The 17,921-nt window shown below is 38.2% G+C and overlaps 1 protein-coding gene across 3 annotated transcripts in view; it reads left to right on the top strand.

Moving 5' to 3' along the window:
• The window catches only part of mtss2.L (MTSS I-BAR domain containing 2 L homeolog), a 77,052-nt gene that overhangs the window by 14,121 nt on the left and 45,010 nt on the right, over positions 1-17,921 (top strand). For all 3 annotated transcript variants that reach the window (XM_018258084.2, XM_041590254.1, XM_018258083.2), the window contains exon 2: positions 16,641-16,702. In XM_018258084.2, coding sequence (XP_018113573.1) covers positions 16,641-16,702 — 62 coding nt within the window. The remainder of the gene's footprint in view (positions 1-16,640; positions 16,703-17,921) is intronic.

Raw genomic sequence — 17,921 nt, 5'->3', positions numbered from 1 at the left:
TACTGAACTGAAGCTTTAGCGAGTTATAAAACTCACTAAAGCTCCAGTTCAGTAGCTTATAATTCAGACTATGTTGATAGTCCATCAATAGCCCTACTAGCAGGCTAGATAGTTCAAATCAGGCATGCTACTGAACCAGATATATCTAAATCACCTCTAAAATCCCTCTAAAATTGATTTTTCCAACTGTTTGGCTAGCCTCCTCACACTTTGAAAGAACTGCGGCCTTAAAGGAGAAATCAACCTGTAGTCCTCCCCCCAGGCTAACTACCCCCCCCCCCGGAGATGCCCCATACTCCATACTTACCCCTCGGCGCAGATTCCACGCTTCCATCTTCCGGCTCCTCGGTAAGCTGACTGAGAGATTGCCAATTTCCATGTAATTCCACGCATGCGCAGTTGTCTCAAACCGGCAAACTGCTCCAACTGCGCATGCGCAGAAATACCGATCTCTCAGTCAGCTTACAGAGGAAGAAAGTATGGAGTATGGGGCATCTCCCCGGGGGGTAGTTAGCCTGGGAGGAGGAGGGAGGGATTCCTGGGGTGGGGGGTAGGGGGATTTTTCCCCACAGGTCCTTTAACAAATTCAATTTGTGTGACAAATGTTGAGAGTCCTTGCAGGTTCATTTCTGTCATTTGTAGTCTTGATATTATCAGGATTTAACATGTCCCTTAATTATACTGTGGGGAATAAGATATCTCTTTTTTTCTGTTGTTGGAGAGAAGGAATGATGAAGGTTACTGTAGCACAGTGATCCCCAACCAGTAGCTCATGAGCATCATGTTGCTCTCCAGCCCCTTGGATGTTGCTCCCAGTGGCCTCAAAGCAGGTGCTTATTTTTGAATTCCAGGCTTGGAGGCAAGTTTTGGTTGTATAAAAACCAGATGTACTGCCAAACAGAGCCCCAATGTAGACCAAATGGCCAATCACAGCACTAATTTGGCACCCCAAGAACAATTTTCATGCTAGTGTTGCTCCCCATCTCCTTTTACGTCTGAACGTTGCTCATGGGTTCAAAGGTTTGGGATCCCTGCTGTAGCACATTGACCATACTGCTGAAATGAAAACAATTTACAAGATTAGAAAGGTGATAATTTTAACAGGTTATTGATCTAATGAAGGGTACAGCTCTATACTTATGCCTCATTTTCAACAACAGACAGTGATGATTGCTAGCCGTTTTTGCCTGACTCCAGCTCTACTACTATCTATGCCTAATGAAATACTCTATACCCTCCCCAGCCCAATAAAAAAGAAAAGAACATACTAGTTAGAAGAAGATAACCTGCCCATGTACCAGTGCAAGATTGTGATGAACAACATAGACCTTCAGAAAGACAGGCTCCGTTCAATAAATCCACGTTTATGTGAGCTACTTTTTTTCAGGAATCTTCTGGTACTATCAAAGCAAGAATACAATTCTGTCAGTATTTTGAGGCACAATGCAACATGATTTCGACACATTGCAGATGAAGGGTAGATTTATCAAGCAGAACTCTGGCTGCTTCTGCTTCATATTATGCGATTATTTCTATAGCTTAGTGCAAGCATCCGAATGTTATCATCATATAAGTATATTAAATAATGTGCTGTCCCATAATAAATTACAGTTTCACACTACATATTACAAAGTTAGCACTGGCTACACTATTTACCGTACCTTCTCTAAAACTTCCCATACACATGCCAATAATAGATGAAGACACTGCCACACCCGTCTGAGCCAGTAGCTTATTGGCGTATGTATGAGGAGAAACTGATGGCTTGTCCTGCTATTTGGCTAAAATTCTGCCAGATATATATTGCCAGATATATATTGGACAAGTTAAAAATTTTGTTGACCACTAGAAATGTTGTTATGCTTTTGTCTACCTAAAACTGCTTCCCATAGTTATTTATGGGAAATGCTAAGTATGAGCTCACATAGCAGTGACAGACTCTGATGAAAAGCACTTCCTCAGGATGCAGTATTAAACTGAACTTCCAGAATAGCAAATGATCTCCTGTATATCCCTGCCTAAAGGAATTCCCATCAGCCCATACTTATTTCCAGCATGGGCCTATATAAAAACAAATATCATTTGGCACATATTTATATAATTGCCCTGGGGTTGTGAGGTTCTTTGGAGTGTACTAGGACAGACCCAGTCTGAAACTGTAAGGCTAATGCATATGAGGCTGAAATATGCAGGACTAGAATAAGCCCCTGTGCTGGCATTAGCCTCCTATCTTTACTGCACCTGGAACAATTGTGTCAGCCCGGGTGCAGGCACACATAACGGATTTCGGCAGGAGAATGCAAACTCTCACTTTTCTTTGCCGAAATATACTGTGTGTGCTTTCACTACAAATGAGGTTACTGTGCCTAAAATAAAGAGTGATAGTCAGAGAGTGAGATAACTGAGATATCAACAGGGATACATTCTATTAAAATTCTTACTAGGAAAGTCAAGGACTGACTGAACAAATAATATATCGGTCCTTTACAAAATGCTATTGGAAGGTAAATAATCTGGATTGCCCCATTGACAAGGAAATAGGAAAAATAATTAGGGCTCTCCTTAACAATTATTGACTGGTAAAACTATTTAAACCAAATACTAGTCTATAATAAGTAACAAATACCAGGAATATTCATACAAATACACTAGGTTATCAAGGCCCTTGAATAATAATTGTACAATATTTTACTTGCTTCAATACAAGGCTGTGTTGAAAATGACCGATATAGTAATATTTTATTCTGCTATGCTTTTATTTGTTATGCTTGTTTTCCTTTTTGGAATATGGAATTAATGCAACAAAGATCCTTCAGGCAAGTTCTTTGGTACAGAATAGAACAATTCTCAAGGCTAAAACATGCCCTGTATGCATTTCCCCACAGGATATGATTCTTTATATTATTAATCTGCTTTTAATGTGTAAAAAACCCCATCAAAAACAGATGACGATCATCTGTGTGAACAAGCCCTTAGACTGTATAACGGAGCCTACATAAAAATAGTGTAGTACCCAAGAGATCAAGCTAGAAGTATGTGAACCAGTCAACAACTGCAGCGAAAATCAGCAGCCAATCAAACACACTTATCAAGCTTAATAGAATGAGGAATACCTTTTTCTGACTGAAAGTTGTAAACAAGGGATACATTTGTGTTTGTGGCCATTTCAGGTTGTGGAGCAGTAGAAACTACTGAATGGAAGAATTCCTTTTAGTTCAGGATTTATTGAATGGGGTCTTTCTAGTGCAGCGTCAAGAACAATAGCCACACAAACATCATATGAGATGCAGGCTGTGAATATCATGTTTGCCAGTTGAGAAGATTATCCTGTTATATACTTGACATAGCTATGACTTAGTGAAAGCTTGTGTACCAGCAAACATAAACAGTTTTACAATATGAATGATGACAAATGCCATTTAATTTCATTGTCACCCCATGTGTTGGAGAGGGGGGTGGGAAAAGGGAGTCCCTATTCCCCTTTCCTAAAAACCTGCTGTAGGATGGAGCACCAATAAATCAACTCCTTTTTGACATTGAATTTGTTGCTCAAAGGATGCATTGCAAACCAAAACGACTTGTTTTTTATCCTGTGCCTCAGTCTTCGTTATGTTTCAAAAGTTAAGGTGGCCATACACCTTCTTGTCTGTGCGTTTGGCAAGCATAATTATCTGATATGGTCATCTTGTTATCTTTTGACCCTTATAATAAGCTGTGCAGGCCATTGATACAGGTCTGATAGATTAGCCTATACCATCCTCACCCCTATGGGATTTTAAAACCATGGTCTGAAAGGCCAAATCAGCAGTTCAATTCTGCTTGTTTATATTTGTGGGTATTCATAGCCCTATACCTTAGTTAACAAAAGATCATGATGTGAGAATATTTTTTATTAAGAGTTGGCAAATTGTCCTAGAGTCCCTAGACTATGGCCTTCAATGGATAATGCAGAAGGTATAGGACAAGTTGGTCAATGTTGGTCAATCACCCATTGTTTTTTTTATAAGAGCTTTTGGAACCTTTACAAATGTCAGCAGTGGTCACAATAAGCCTTTTTGTTGGGCAAATTGTATTTTAACAGTTGTATACTTTCAGGTTTCTGAAATATTGATGCTGACATTTCACTGTGCCAATATTTGTCTGAGCTACTGAGCTGAGCTTGTTTCTCTGAGAAATAAAAGGCTTAGAGTGAAATTAAATTGATTAAATACACAATATGGAATGCTTGCTAAAGAAAGTTCTGCAGTTACATGAAAGTGGTCATGATCGGATCCATTTATTAGGTGCCAATCTGGTTTTAGGAATAAACAATCTGTAAATGCTTTTCATTTGCATAATAATACAAATGAGTGGTTGCTAAAGAAACCTGATCTGGCAGGCAGCCTCTGAGGGAGTCACTGAGAGACTAGATTCAAGAAATAAAAATGGGTCAAATAAGTTCAATTATGTTTTATTTCAGTGTGTCACTGTTTTATAAAATATGATGTTCTCATTAGGATTCAGTCTATGGTTTTACCCTTTTTGCAGCAATTATAGCTGTAAAATGTTGTCATAGGTAATTGTGCCGGCAGATTTGCACATTATTCAGGAGAAAATTTGGCCTATTCTTACAAGAAGCTTTTCTCCATATTTTGCTTCGGTTATATGACAGATGACATTCGATTTTTAAATAGTCCTGTATTTTGGATCATTGTTAAGATGTAATATGAGCTTTTGCCCAAGCTTATTTTTTAGCAGACTGAAATAAGTTTTCTTGCAGTATTTTACTATATTTTTACCATCCAGTCTGCATTTTGGCCAGTTCCCAGCTAATTAAATGCAACCCAACTGCATGATGATAACTACAGGTATAGTGTTTTTGCGTGTGGACAGTGGAAGATTTTCATCCCTACATACAGGGCCGGACTGTGCCGGTGGTGGGCCCACATATTGCTTTGCACTGTGGCAGAAGAGCTCTATCTTGGCCTCACTTGATCACATTGCAACTGTGTCAGTTGCAGGCCAGATGGACTTTTCTTATGGTTCTTTTTGGGTAATTGCATTTGAGTTTTTGTCAAGTTAAAAACATTTTGCATTTTAAGAGTAAAAATATCACAGTGTTTCCAGTGCAGGACTAAAGCTGGCCATAGACATTAGGATTTTTAAAATATCTTTTCGTAATTGTAACACCAAGCTTTTCTTGATACTATCGTTTAAATGTACAATTTGTCCATCAACTAAAAAGACTATTTCAAGCGATGTTGTCTAGTTGCAGCTAGAAAATGGAGGGTAGCTGTCTGCTAAGCCCTGCAAACAATTGGACAATAGATAGATTTCACTGTGACCGATGAAAATTTTCTAACATGGCCAATCAATTATCTGACGATGTCGAACAAAAAATCATTAGATGCACAATCGTTGATTCCCACTAACCTCACGATAATTTTGACGGATCTGTCAGTTCACACAAGAATTGGTCTTTCGGGAGAGAAAAATCTTAACGTTTATGCTTTATTCAGTAAAATGAGACAATTAGTTAAATGTCTAAATGTCTTGAAATATTTTTTCAAGACAATAGGGTCATTTACAAAGACCCAGGACACAAGTTCAAGATTACTTAGGTTCGCAAAAGGGGGTTCCCCTTAGTGCTCATTCAAATAGCACTTAAATCTATGGTCTAGCTATGCTCTGCACTAGTCATTTTATGCCTGCTATATGGCTCAGTTGCAGTTGTCTCTTTTCATTCCACACAATAAAGATACCTTAGGCTATCAAGGGGACAATGGGTACTTTGCCGAAATGGTTACACAAATTTTAGAGATATATTTAAAAGTAGGGATGCACCGAATTCACTATTTGGGATTCGGCAGAATCCCCGAATCCTTGGTGAAAGATTTGGCCGAATACCGAACCGAATCCGAATCCTAGGCGCAGGAAAGGAAAAAGTGGGAAAAAAAATCTTCTTTTGTGATGAAAAATCACGTGATTTTCCTACCGCCCCTAATTTACATATACAAATTAGGATTCGAATTCGGTTCGGCCAGGCACAAGGTTTCCGAATCCTGCTGAAAAAGGCTGAATCCCGAACCGAATCCTGGATTCGGTGCATCCCTATTTAAAAGACAATGAAAGTCCAGTTAACATGTTCTCTAATATAAAAAGCCTAAGAATGGTTCATCTCTTATTTAAATTTCTGACAAGCTACGGCCACCGGATGATGAGCTGCATTTGTTGCGGGAATTGGTTGCTAAGCTCTACTAATGGCTTGGTGAGCAGGCAGACAGCTGGCTTCAACAGACAGTACCTGTCATGAAATTCAGGGGCCACAATCTGTGCCTGTCATGAAATGCTTGGGGCCACAAACTGTGCCTGTGCAGAGGGGCTCAAAATGTCATGAAATGCTGGGGGCCACAGTGTGTATGTCATTAATACTGGTACACCTAGTGCTTACTTCTCAAGATGATGCCATTCCAACCATTTATAAAGGTTCTCTTTTTTTGTAAAATAGGTGAGGCTTTTTCGGTGTGGCTTAATAATAGTGAATGTGAACAAAATGTTGCCTATGTGCTATGTATAGTGGTTCATTCTGTCCTTCTATGTCCAGTTTTACCTAGAAAGTATGAGAATGTCCTGTGATCTTTCCATCAAATCTCAGGGCTGAGACATGCAGACAAGATTATCAGGCCATGGCAGGCACCTCCTTTATTCTGTACGCTTGCTGACAGATGCTAGGTGCTTCAGGACTTCTCTGAGAGAAAAGATTGCATCTGAAGTGTTACTTGAGGGCTGCTTTATTGGCCACTATGTTGAAAGAAGTGAGAATGTGTCATGCTGTGATGCAGGGTATTGCTGAATTGTCATATCACAGATAAGTCTGGTGTCCACACACCTTAACATTTCCTTTATTGAATTCAAATGTCAATGGCTGCTTTAGCAAAGTAACAGAATATGTCCATCAAAATGATTATTAAATTCATATCTGTCAACCTTGCATGCTGCTGGTACCTTTTCTTGGTCATTTAATTTAGAAAGTAACCACTGATAATGTCATATGACGAATCTGATGTACACATAGACTTACAGTATATTCTAGCCTATTGGTATTTGTAGGGGCCTCGCTTGCTATTACCATTATTAGGTACAGGTATGGGATCCACTATCCAGAAACCCATTACTCAGAAACCTCAGAATTACGAGATGATCATCTCCCATAGGCTCCATTTTAAACAAATATTTCAAATTTTTTTTTAACTCTTTATTTATTTGAAGTTTTAACAAGTCAGTGCATATTTTCACATTACAGACTCATCATTTCATATCAGAGTAGGTGATCCAACGGTAAGGCATTCACAATCATATAAGTAAGTAACGCCCATGGGTGAATACCCTTTAGCATGTAAACATAGGAAATAGGGATGGATATGAGTCGTGCACCGTAGACTAGTGCATTATGCAAAAATAATAGAGAACAAGAAAAATAAAAAATAAAAAATTAAACTATAAACCATTTGAGCCCGACGGAGTAAGACGAGAGGACCTTATGTATACTTAAAGGGAAGAGGGGGTGTATCCCCTCAATTGTCACATTGTTTCTGAGAGAGTGGACATCCGTGGGTGGGAAGGGAGTTATTTAGAGGTAGGGTGTATCAAGTCCCATTGTGACCATACTTTATCAAAGATCATCAATTGGGATCGATGAAGTGCTGCCAAATACTCCATCTGTCTCACATCCTGGATAGCTGTATTAAGCTCGTTATCTGAAGGAGCTCTCGGAGTCTTCCAGTTTCGAGCTAAAAGATGTTTAGCTGCTGTTAGTATAAGGTTGCCCAGTTTCTGTACATGTTTATTTAATCTGGGAAATGGTTTCCCTAAGAGGAACGTTTGCGGGTCTAAATGCAGGGGTTGTCCCAGGAGAGGTTCTAGCAATGCCAGTACTCCCTTCCAATAATCTACCAATATGGGACAAGTCCAGAATATGTTTTATAATGTTCCTTCTGCACCACATTGTCTCCAACATGATGTTGAGGTAGTTGGATATATATAGAGTGTAGTTTGGCGGTGTCATATACCAATGTGTGAGGATTTTATAGTTGACCTCTTTATGTGTTACACATGCCGAAGTCTTCCTGAGATTTTCCCATATTGTAGTCCAATCGTGTAAGGAGAGCTCTTCTCCCAAGGTCTGTTCCCATAACAGCATCTATCTGTGTTTCAAATATTTCTAATTTTTAACCATGATTTCCCTTTTCTCTGTAATTATAAAATAGTACCATGTATTTGATCCCAACTAAAATATTATTAATCCTTATTGAGGCAAAACAATCCTATTGGGTTTAATTGATTTTCAGCAGGGGTGGCTCACCTTTAATTTAACTTTTAGTATGTTATAGAATGGCCAGTTCTAAGTAAAATTTTCTCTTGGTTTTAATTATTTATTTTTTATAGTTTTATAATTAGTTACCTTTTTCTTCTGACTCTTCCCAACTTTCAAAAGGTAGTCGCTGACCCCATCTAAAAAAATGCTCTGTAAGGCTACAAATGTATTGGTATTGCTACTTTTTATTTCTCATTTTTCTAGTAAGGTCTTCTTCTATTCATATTCCAGTCTTTTATTCAAATCAATGAATGGTTGCTACGGTAATTTGGACCCTAGCTACCAGATTGCTTAAAATGCCAATTGCAGAGCTGCTGAATAAAAAGCCAAATAACTCATACACCTTAAAAAACCTTACATAATAAAAAATGACAACCAATTGCAAATCGTCTCACTCTACATTATACTAAAAATTTACTCAAAAGTGAACAACCATTTAAAATGGAGATCCAAATTACACAAAGATCTCTTATTCAGAAAACCCCCAGGCTCCAAGAAGATCCCATATCCCTAATTACTTTGGTTCATAATTGATATACATGATCGGTAATATAGTTTTATAAAATGAAGATTTTTTTTTTTAAATTTAAGTTTATTTTGTTATACCAGGGTTATATATCAGTCTATATTACAAAATGTCAGCAACTATCCGCAATGTTCTCTGACATATAATAGGTTAACCATTTATTAATATTTGCCTTTTTGGGTAAACAAGCAATTTTAAATCTTGGGAGAAGGCCTAAAATATGAGTCTGCTTGACCATGTAACTCTTTATCAATAAAGGTATAGATACAAACCCTGCATTTAAACCCTGGATTATGATTTGCCATCTGCAGATTTAGAACTTCAGTAGGAAGCTACTGATTCACCCCTGCTGATGTCTCCGGGGAATTCACATGGAGTGGACATTGCAGTCAATGTTTCTGTTATCAAATAATCATTGGATTAGACTTTCAGCAAAATGGGCCTTCTTTTTTATCTCAAGAGAACAGTTGTCGGTAGGGAGGAAATTGATTTATTGTAGAGAGATTATGAAATAGAGGCTAGTATTGAAACTATAATTAAAGGGTCAACTCCTAAAGCTAATGTTTTATATGTATTAAAATGCAATGTGCTATTACCCTTTACTGGCCCATACTGTTTGTTGTTATTACGGTAGTACTTAACCAGGGAGATAAACAGGGGTCAAATGGCTCTAATGGTTCTTTACAGAACTATAGACTGAATACTATTTCAGTATAAAATGGGACTGATGAGATTTCATGTATTTGTATTGTATGACAATTGGAGATGGCCTTCCTGTAATTTGGAGCTTTCTGGATAACGGGTTTCCGGATAACAGATCGTATACTTGTAATAATAATTTGTTGGTGCTGTTGTTTAAAGGAACAGTAACATCATGAAAGCGTTTTAAGGTAATAAAACTACTATTGTTTATATAAATAAGGTGCTGTGTAGCAATGGGGGCAGACATTCAAAGGAGAAAAGGCAGATAGCTGTGTAGAACATAATGGTGTTATCTGTTATCCACTATTTAACCTGTGCCATATAGCCTTTTTTCAATTTCCACCATTGCTACACCAGCAGCTAGTTTATATAAACTAAAGTAGTGTTTTTGAAGCAAACAGATCAGTTTTGCCAGGGAAACAGTACAAGACATTGTAAAAATATAAGAGTTTATGGACATACCAAGAAAATGCATTATTTACCCTTTCCTGCCAATGACGCAGGTTCTGCGTTGTTGGAAAGGAAGGTTAAGGTTATGCTTTAGGACCTAAGTGACCTTAAGCCAGGAAAAGGTTTTGGCAGAAAAAGGCTCAGCACTGTACCGTTTTATGTATTCAGCTCATATGTATTAAGCAGTTCTATAGTGAGTGGATTGTTGGCTTCCCCGCTGGCTTTTCCTACAAAAAATGCTTTGAATTATTTCCTCTGTAAGTATATGTATAAACAGTTTCTACGCTTCTGTAAAACTGATTTCTCACTCCAGCTGCGTTTGTATCTAATTAGTTATTTGCATGAAATATCTTCTCAGCTCTCCCCTTCCCCTGCGATCTGCACAGGGAGTTAGGGATTTAACCCATCACATGCAAGATGCACAGGAATTTCCTCTGTACAGGATCCCTGGAGCCATTCATCTGCAAATGCCTCCAGTGCCAGCAACCCATGAATGGCCAGTTCTCTTGCACAAATGGAATAATAAAATGCTTCCTCTCCCAGTGACCTAGTTTTTGTGCAGCTGTCCTCTTGTGATCCCTTGAAGGTCAGAAGGGGCATCTTCAATGTAAAGTCGAAAACTGTCAATGAAGGAGAAAAATATATAACGGAGAGTAATATGTTAAAGGCTAGTGGCAGGATTATATTGTTCCAGTAGATGTTCAGTCAATTAATCAAATGCTCGGAGTCAGAAATAGCAAGGCTGCACCTTATGAGTCAGAATGATTAAATGGGTTACTCGCCTGTCAGATGGGAGATTGGCTTTGAATGCAAGTCATGTACTGAGGCTGAGCGAACAATGCAACCAAGCAGCGTAAACCAGGGAGATCTGTTATGCACAATGTTGCACTACATTCCTGTGCACTACTGCGGTTAGATTTGAAATTAATGCACCTTATAAATGCTTGGTATAAATGAAATATCGATCTGGGTGTGAGGTATGCGCTTTTATGTGTAACGCACACAAATATACTGACATTTGAAGAAGTGTTGTATATAAGGTTGCTCCTATTACAGTGTAGGCATTGTGCTCCCCAGAAAGTATTTCATTTGATTTTGCTCATATATTACGGTACCTTCATAGTTCCAGTCCTTTATCAATATGATCTCTCTGATAAAGCCATAAGCCACCTCGTAACAACTGCTCACTGCAGAGAATCACTTGCCTGTCAGGAGCCTCTTCCTTTCATTCTCCCACATTCTCAGAAATAATGGGAAATGCTGCATTTCTCTGGCTAGGCATTGAATATACAGTTATAGGATCCCTTATCCGGAAACCCGATATCCAGAAAGCTCTGAATTACGGAATGGCTGTCCCCATATATTTATCCAAATAATCCAAATTCTTAAAAATGATTTCCTTTTTCTCTTTAATAATAAAACAGTAGCTTGTACTTGATCCCAACTAAGATATAATTAATCCTTATTGGAAGCAAAACCAGCCTATTGGGATTATTTAATGCTTAAATGAATTTCTAGTAGACATAAGGCATGAAGACCCAAATTACGGAAAGATCCGTTATCCGGAAAACCCCAAGTCCCGAGCATTCTGAATAAAAGGTCCCATATCTGTGTATACACACACACACACACACACACACACACACACACACACACACACACACACACACACACACACACACACACACACACACACACACACACACACACACACACACACACACACACACACACACACACACACACACACACACACACACACACACACACACACACACACACACACACACACACACACACACACACACACACACACACACACACACTTCTTTAGGTTTCACAAAAAAAGGCGGTTAGATTCACCTTAATACCTTAATACAGGGCAGGGGCGTAACTATAGAGGAAGCAGACCCTGCGGCTGCAGGGGGGCCCAGGAGGTATAGGGGCCCCACGAGGCCCTAATTCATATGCAATTTCAATAAATATTGGAGAAACAAGTCAACCTCTATACATTTTGGGGGCCTGAAAAATAATTTGCTGTGGGGCCCAGTAATATCTAGTTACGCCACTGATACAGAGGTTCTTAACTATGGGTTATTACTCGAAAATGCGTTGCTGTGCAGTTTAGGGTGGTTCATAATAATCTCATTTAATAGAGTAATTTTTTCTACTACAATTGTAATTAAATTGATTGCATTATTCCTAGATGCATTTGGGACCTGACCCAGGCTGTCATGTGGCACATAGGACCCTCTTCAGAATGCTACTGCAGTACTGTGTTGGGCAAACCACCCCTAATTGCCTGCAGAAGTGTTGATTTTGGCTGCATTGGTTATCAACAAGAAAAAAAATGCCACAATGTTTTGTAGCTTAGGGCAGTGCCTCAATGTGCCCTTTGCACAGATGATTATCGATCAAAAATACCATGATCAGTTTCTAGTGATAACTGGATGTTATAAAAATGCATTTTTACAGGCTATTCCCACTCAAAAGAACTTGAGGGCTGATTTCAAGTGTTTTTCATATGGGTGTCAAATGTGTTCCATTTCCCTAAGAAATTATATATACTTTAGAAGCAATTCTATGACTGTGATACATTATGGAAGATGCAAATAACCATAATTTATTTTCTAAACCAGCTGACATCTAAATGAAATTGTTTTGCTTCACAATATGGTAAAGAAGTAATTTCAATTATCTATGGCATATTTGCTCACTTGGCTAGAGACACAGCAGGAAGTGCTGCCTCATTAAATGTGTGAACCACACCTTCATTCACTTATTTAATTGTCTGTTTTAATTTTATTGGGAAAAGTATAACTGTATGACTGTAGAGGTTATGTAGACCACAGATGACTGCATGCATTTAATGCTAATGTCTAATGACACTTGCCAGAGGTGAATTATCCATTAGAAATGCCAGGCCTGTATTCACTTGTAAGAGACTGGATATTTTTTAGTCCACCAAGCCATATGTATATGAATAAAAAAAACTACTGGATGTGTACATTATTATGCAGAACATGTATAGGATTTATAATCCAGAATTCTTGTTGGGGGTTTCTGGATTGTTTCTTGAAATGGATTAAACATTAAATCAACACAATAGGATTGTCTTGCCACCAATATAGATTCATTTAGCTAAATTACCATCAAGTGGAAGTTACAGGTATGGGATCTGTTATCCAGAATGCTTGGGGCCGGGGTTTTTCCAGATAAGGGATCTTTCTGTAATTTGGATCTGCATACCTTAAGTGTACTAGAAAATCATGTAAACATTAAATAAACCCAATAGGCTGGTTTTGTTTCCAATACAGATTCATTATATTTTAGTTTGGATCAAGATACTGTTTTATTAAAATTTGGATAAAATAGAGTCTATGGTAGATGGCCTTTCCGTAATTTGGAGCTTTCTGGACAACGGGTTTCCAGATAACCGATACCTGTTATTAGAGAAAATATTTCTTAAAAAAATAGAAATATTTGCTTATGGGAGATGACCTTCCTGTAATTTGTAACTTTCTGAACACAGGGTTTCTGAATAAGGGATCCCTTACATGTACATTAATGTGACTGATAAATCAAGTAGATTCCTCTAGTTGGGAGAATATACAGCAGATTTGAACTACTTCATCATCTAATAGTCATTGCTGACGAGCATTTGATTTTGGGATGTTTGGTGGTTTACCAGTTGAACAATTTTATATGAATACTGGAATGTAATAATTAAGCAATTTAATTAAAATAAGGGTACATCATGTCTGGTGGTTGAGGCTGTAACAAAATGAAAGCCAATGAGAGTGAGACTTATGTGTGTGTATTGAAGAACCTGGGCATTTGTGCTTTATTAAGAGAGTTGTGCTTTAGGCAAGGTTGAGTGAATTTAGGAGTTTGATTCATGTTGACATTGCTTGCGTGTATAACATTCGGCATCGCAAGATATGAAACCACCACTTTTCTACATTCGTTTGCCAAGATCTATCTCCTTGAGTGAGAAGGGATTATTGAAGCGTTAATTTCATGTCAAGCATGTTTCATTTCATGCCCCATTTTATGTTACGTTACATAGTTACATAGTTAAATCGGGTTGAAAAAAGACAAAGTCCATCAAGTTCAACCCCTCCAAATGAAAACCCAGCATTCATGTATCCTAGGAAAACAAACTGAGCGTGTAGTGGCCAATAATTGTACAGTGTTGTCATTTCTCAGGTAAGGGCCAGAAGATGCTTAAAACGTTGCTGTGCACACCACTGTGATTTCTCTTCTATTGTGAATTAAGGTGGTTGTAAATGCTTCAGTGTTGTTCAAAATTGGCCAGCAATAAATGAGCACTAAAAAGGATTAAAAACGCTGCCCTAAATACTATGCTGTAAAATGTGTTGGTAGCACCCTTTACCATCACTGTACAAAGGTTTACAGGCTAATGAGTAAACAGTAACACATGACTCCTGTGGTGGACGGCAGGGCCTAATTCTCTGCCAATGTCTTGACATCACCAACAATATGATGGCCCAGTGTACTAGGCTGGGCTGGGAGCAGGTTAAGAGAAGTTGCGTGTCAAAGATTTGCTGACTTTGTGCATCACTAGTGGCACAAACACAAATCTGTTACAGTTTGTTGTGGCCAAAGAGCGCCTTTGATTTATTTATAATCATGCCAGCATTATCAAAATTAAAGGGATGGCCTTTACTGTGTGTACAGCAGCATATATCCAGAATACACCAGGCCCCGAGCATTCTGGATAACATGTCCTATACCTGTACTTATTTTCACCTCAAATTTATTTGAACTGGCTAAAAAACTAGATTGGACTAAAAAAGTGCCCGAAACTGCCCCCGCTATTTCCAGTTGACTTGAATAAGAAAGTACTTGTTCCAGTACTGATGCTTTCAGGCATTTTACAGTCAAATCAATGGCTGGTGCGATTTTGGCTGGTCATCTAAAAAGCAACTCATGTGTCATCAGCCCTGGTTCAAGATCTCATTAGGTTGGAGATAGTTTCAGTTCTGTTATATCTAGTTAAGCATTCTGCTGTGTGGCAATTATTAATTCTTTAAAGAAAAATTGTAGACAAAACCTCCTGATACTGATAATCTGTAGACATAACTGTAAAGGAAAAAATAAATGAGTCGCCCACTGTTGTTTATATTAGAAATGATAGGCTAAATGAATTGAACTTGCTACTATAACTGTGTTAAGTCTGCCCCTTGTATTTATCTAAACACACACACATCTTATTCTTGGAAGTCTTTCTTATTTTAATATTTGCCGTGTATCTGAACCATAGCGTGGTGTCGGTAACTCAGCCAGATTATTTGCTTACTCTAAGCTGCTACGAAAATTCTCCAGATTCCTATGTTATTCTGTTTCTTTTAATCTTTATAATTCTCTTTGCTCGATTAATACATTTTAAAGGCTTTATTAATCTGTACTTTAACCGTTCAGTTTCAAGCTGCACAATATGGATTAGCGGCAAAAATATTAATTATGCTAAAACATACATTTTACATTTCCCAGTGGATGGCTTGAAAATGGTGTGAATTGTTAGTTGACTAAAATGGTTTACAAAAGAGATAGTATATTACTGTTTGACATACTGAACAGTTCATCAAGACTTGTTGCAAGAGGGGTGTTGAACGCCATTCTAAGATTACCATTTTCTTTGTGTGCTGTTATGAATAAAAGCTTGCTGAGATTTACATGTGCAATTGAGCTTCCTTTAATGCCACTGGTAATGTCCCCTGGCATTATGTTTCACCATCACAAATTCTTCTAAAAACAAATATTAAGTAAGATTTATTTGTGCTACAAAAAGCCCTTAGCTGGTTGCTAGGAAGAACTTTCCAGCATCATATACATCTACGGGGCAAATTTATCAAGGGTCAAATTGAAAATGTAAAATTCGAATTTTCTAAATTTTTTATGATCAAAACTGTCAAATTCGACTTGGGAGTTATTCAATATCGATTTGAGTTTTTTTAAAAATTCTAATTCGATTTTTAAGATTTATCATACTCTGGCCCTTTAAGAATTAGAATTTGACTATTCCCCACCTAAAATCTGCCAAATTGCTGTTTGAGTCAATGGGAGAGGTACAGGGATCAATTTGGAGCTATTTGCAATCTTCCTGACATTCAAGTTTTTTTCAGAGAAAAAACTTGAATCGAGTTTTTTAAATTTGAATGGAATGTGCTGCATTGTGAGAATTTAGCAGCCTTTGATCCTCTACTATAGCAAACTTGGCGTAAAATGGTTCAAGTTCAATACTTTTTATAATTGCTATGTGCAATGGAGATTCTTCACATGCAAAGTGAGAAAAGTGTTATTTTGAGTTGTACGTTAAACATCTGCATACAGCTGCCTAACGTGCAGGACGTCAAAGTAGTCATTCCCCTGTAATACATATGGAAAGATATATGCCAAATAAAAATAAATACATAATAAACAGCAAGAGTTAGGAAAGTACAGGGAGCTTCCTGCCCAGTGTAATTCTAATTTGGGCTGATAATTTTTTAATTTTTTATAAACACTGTGAAATGATTTTATATAAGTAGATTCAATTTATACCATAAAAATAAATCTGATAACCATTATTTCTATCTCTTGCAGAATTCCTATCCCATCTGGGAGGATTTTAGTTCAAAAGCCACAAAACTACACTCCCAGCTCAGGTGAGTTTGGTTTTCATTTTTTCTACGCTAATTCTACAGACCCATTTGCAGATCTCTCATATATTGTCATTTATATGTTTTAAGGATGCACGTAATTTCTGGCAAATCCAAATCCTCCAAAACATTTAGCCAAATTGCAAACCAAATATGAATGCTAACTTGCATATTCAGATTTGAGAAAAATAAAATTGCTTCATCTGATACATGTTCCAGCCAACTGGTGAAAGTTGTTTCTGCTACCAAATGATTCTTGTCTCAGACTTGGGTGGGCATGTTTGTAGTACACTTCAGCCTACAATAACTATTTTAAGCCTATGTACACATAGGAGCATAGGACGGATAGAGTTTGGCACACACAGGGAGCATAGGGCAGGCAGAGTAGGGCACACACAGGGAGCATAGGGCAGGCAGAGTAGGGCACACACAAGGAGCATAGGGAAGGCAGAATAGGGCACACAAGGTGCATAGGGCAGGCAGAGTATGGCACACACAGAGGGCATAGGGAAGGCAGAGTATGGCACACACAGAGGGCATAGGGAAGGCAGAGTATGGCACACACAGAGGGCATAGGGAAGGCAGAGTATGGCACACACAGAGGGCATAGGGAAGGCAGAGTATGGCACACACAGAGGGCATAGGGAAGGCAGAGTATGGCACACACAGAGGGCATAGGGAAGGCAGAGTATGGCACACACAGAGGGCATAGGGAAGGCAGAGTATGGCACACACAGGGAGCACAGGGAAGGCAGAATACAGCGGGAGACAGGGAAACCTGTCAGGACCACTCCAGCAATTTGTATGGGGTGTGAACAGGTGAACAATTTGGGCACTTTAAAGGAAAATTATAGCCTCACAATGAATTCTTAAGCAACAGATGCAAATGGCAGTTATCTATTTATGATTACCCAATGGCACATACTACTAAAAAAGTATATTATTATGAAAATGGTTTATTTACATGAAGCAGGGTTATACATATGAGCTGTTTTATGCAATATATTTTCATAGAGACCTACAGGGGTATAGTTTTCCTTTAAATCTGGGTCTGAGATGGGAACAATAGAGATGTTACAATCCAGGGATATTACAGGTGTGAACAATACAGGGGATTATAGTCTGAATCTGAGGTGTAAACAATGTAGGGGCCAATTAATCTCAGCACTGATTCCTTTTAAAGTTTACACAAGGTAAGCAGTTACAGCAGGCAGACTTTCATGTG

This window comes from Xenopus laevis, chromosome 4L (genome assembly GCF_017654675.1).
Source record: "Xenopus laevis strain J_2021 chromosome 4L, Xenopus_laevis_v10.1, whole genome shotgun sequence".
In the NCBI taxonomy this organism is placed as follows: Eukaryota; Metazoa; Chordata; class Amphibia; order Anura; family Pipidae; genus Xenopus; species Xenopus laevis.
This window is presented reverse-complemented; position numbering and strand designations above follow the sequence as displayed.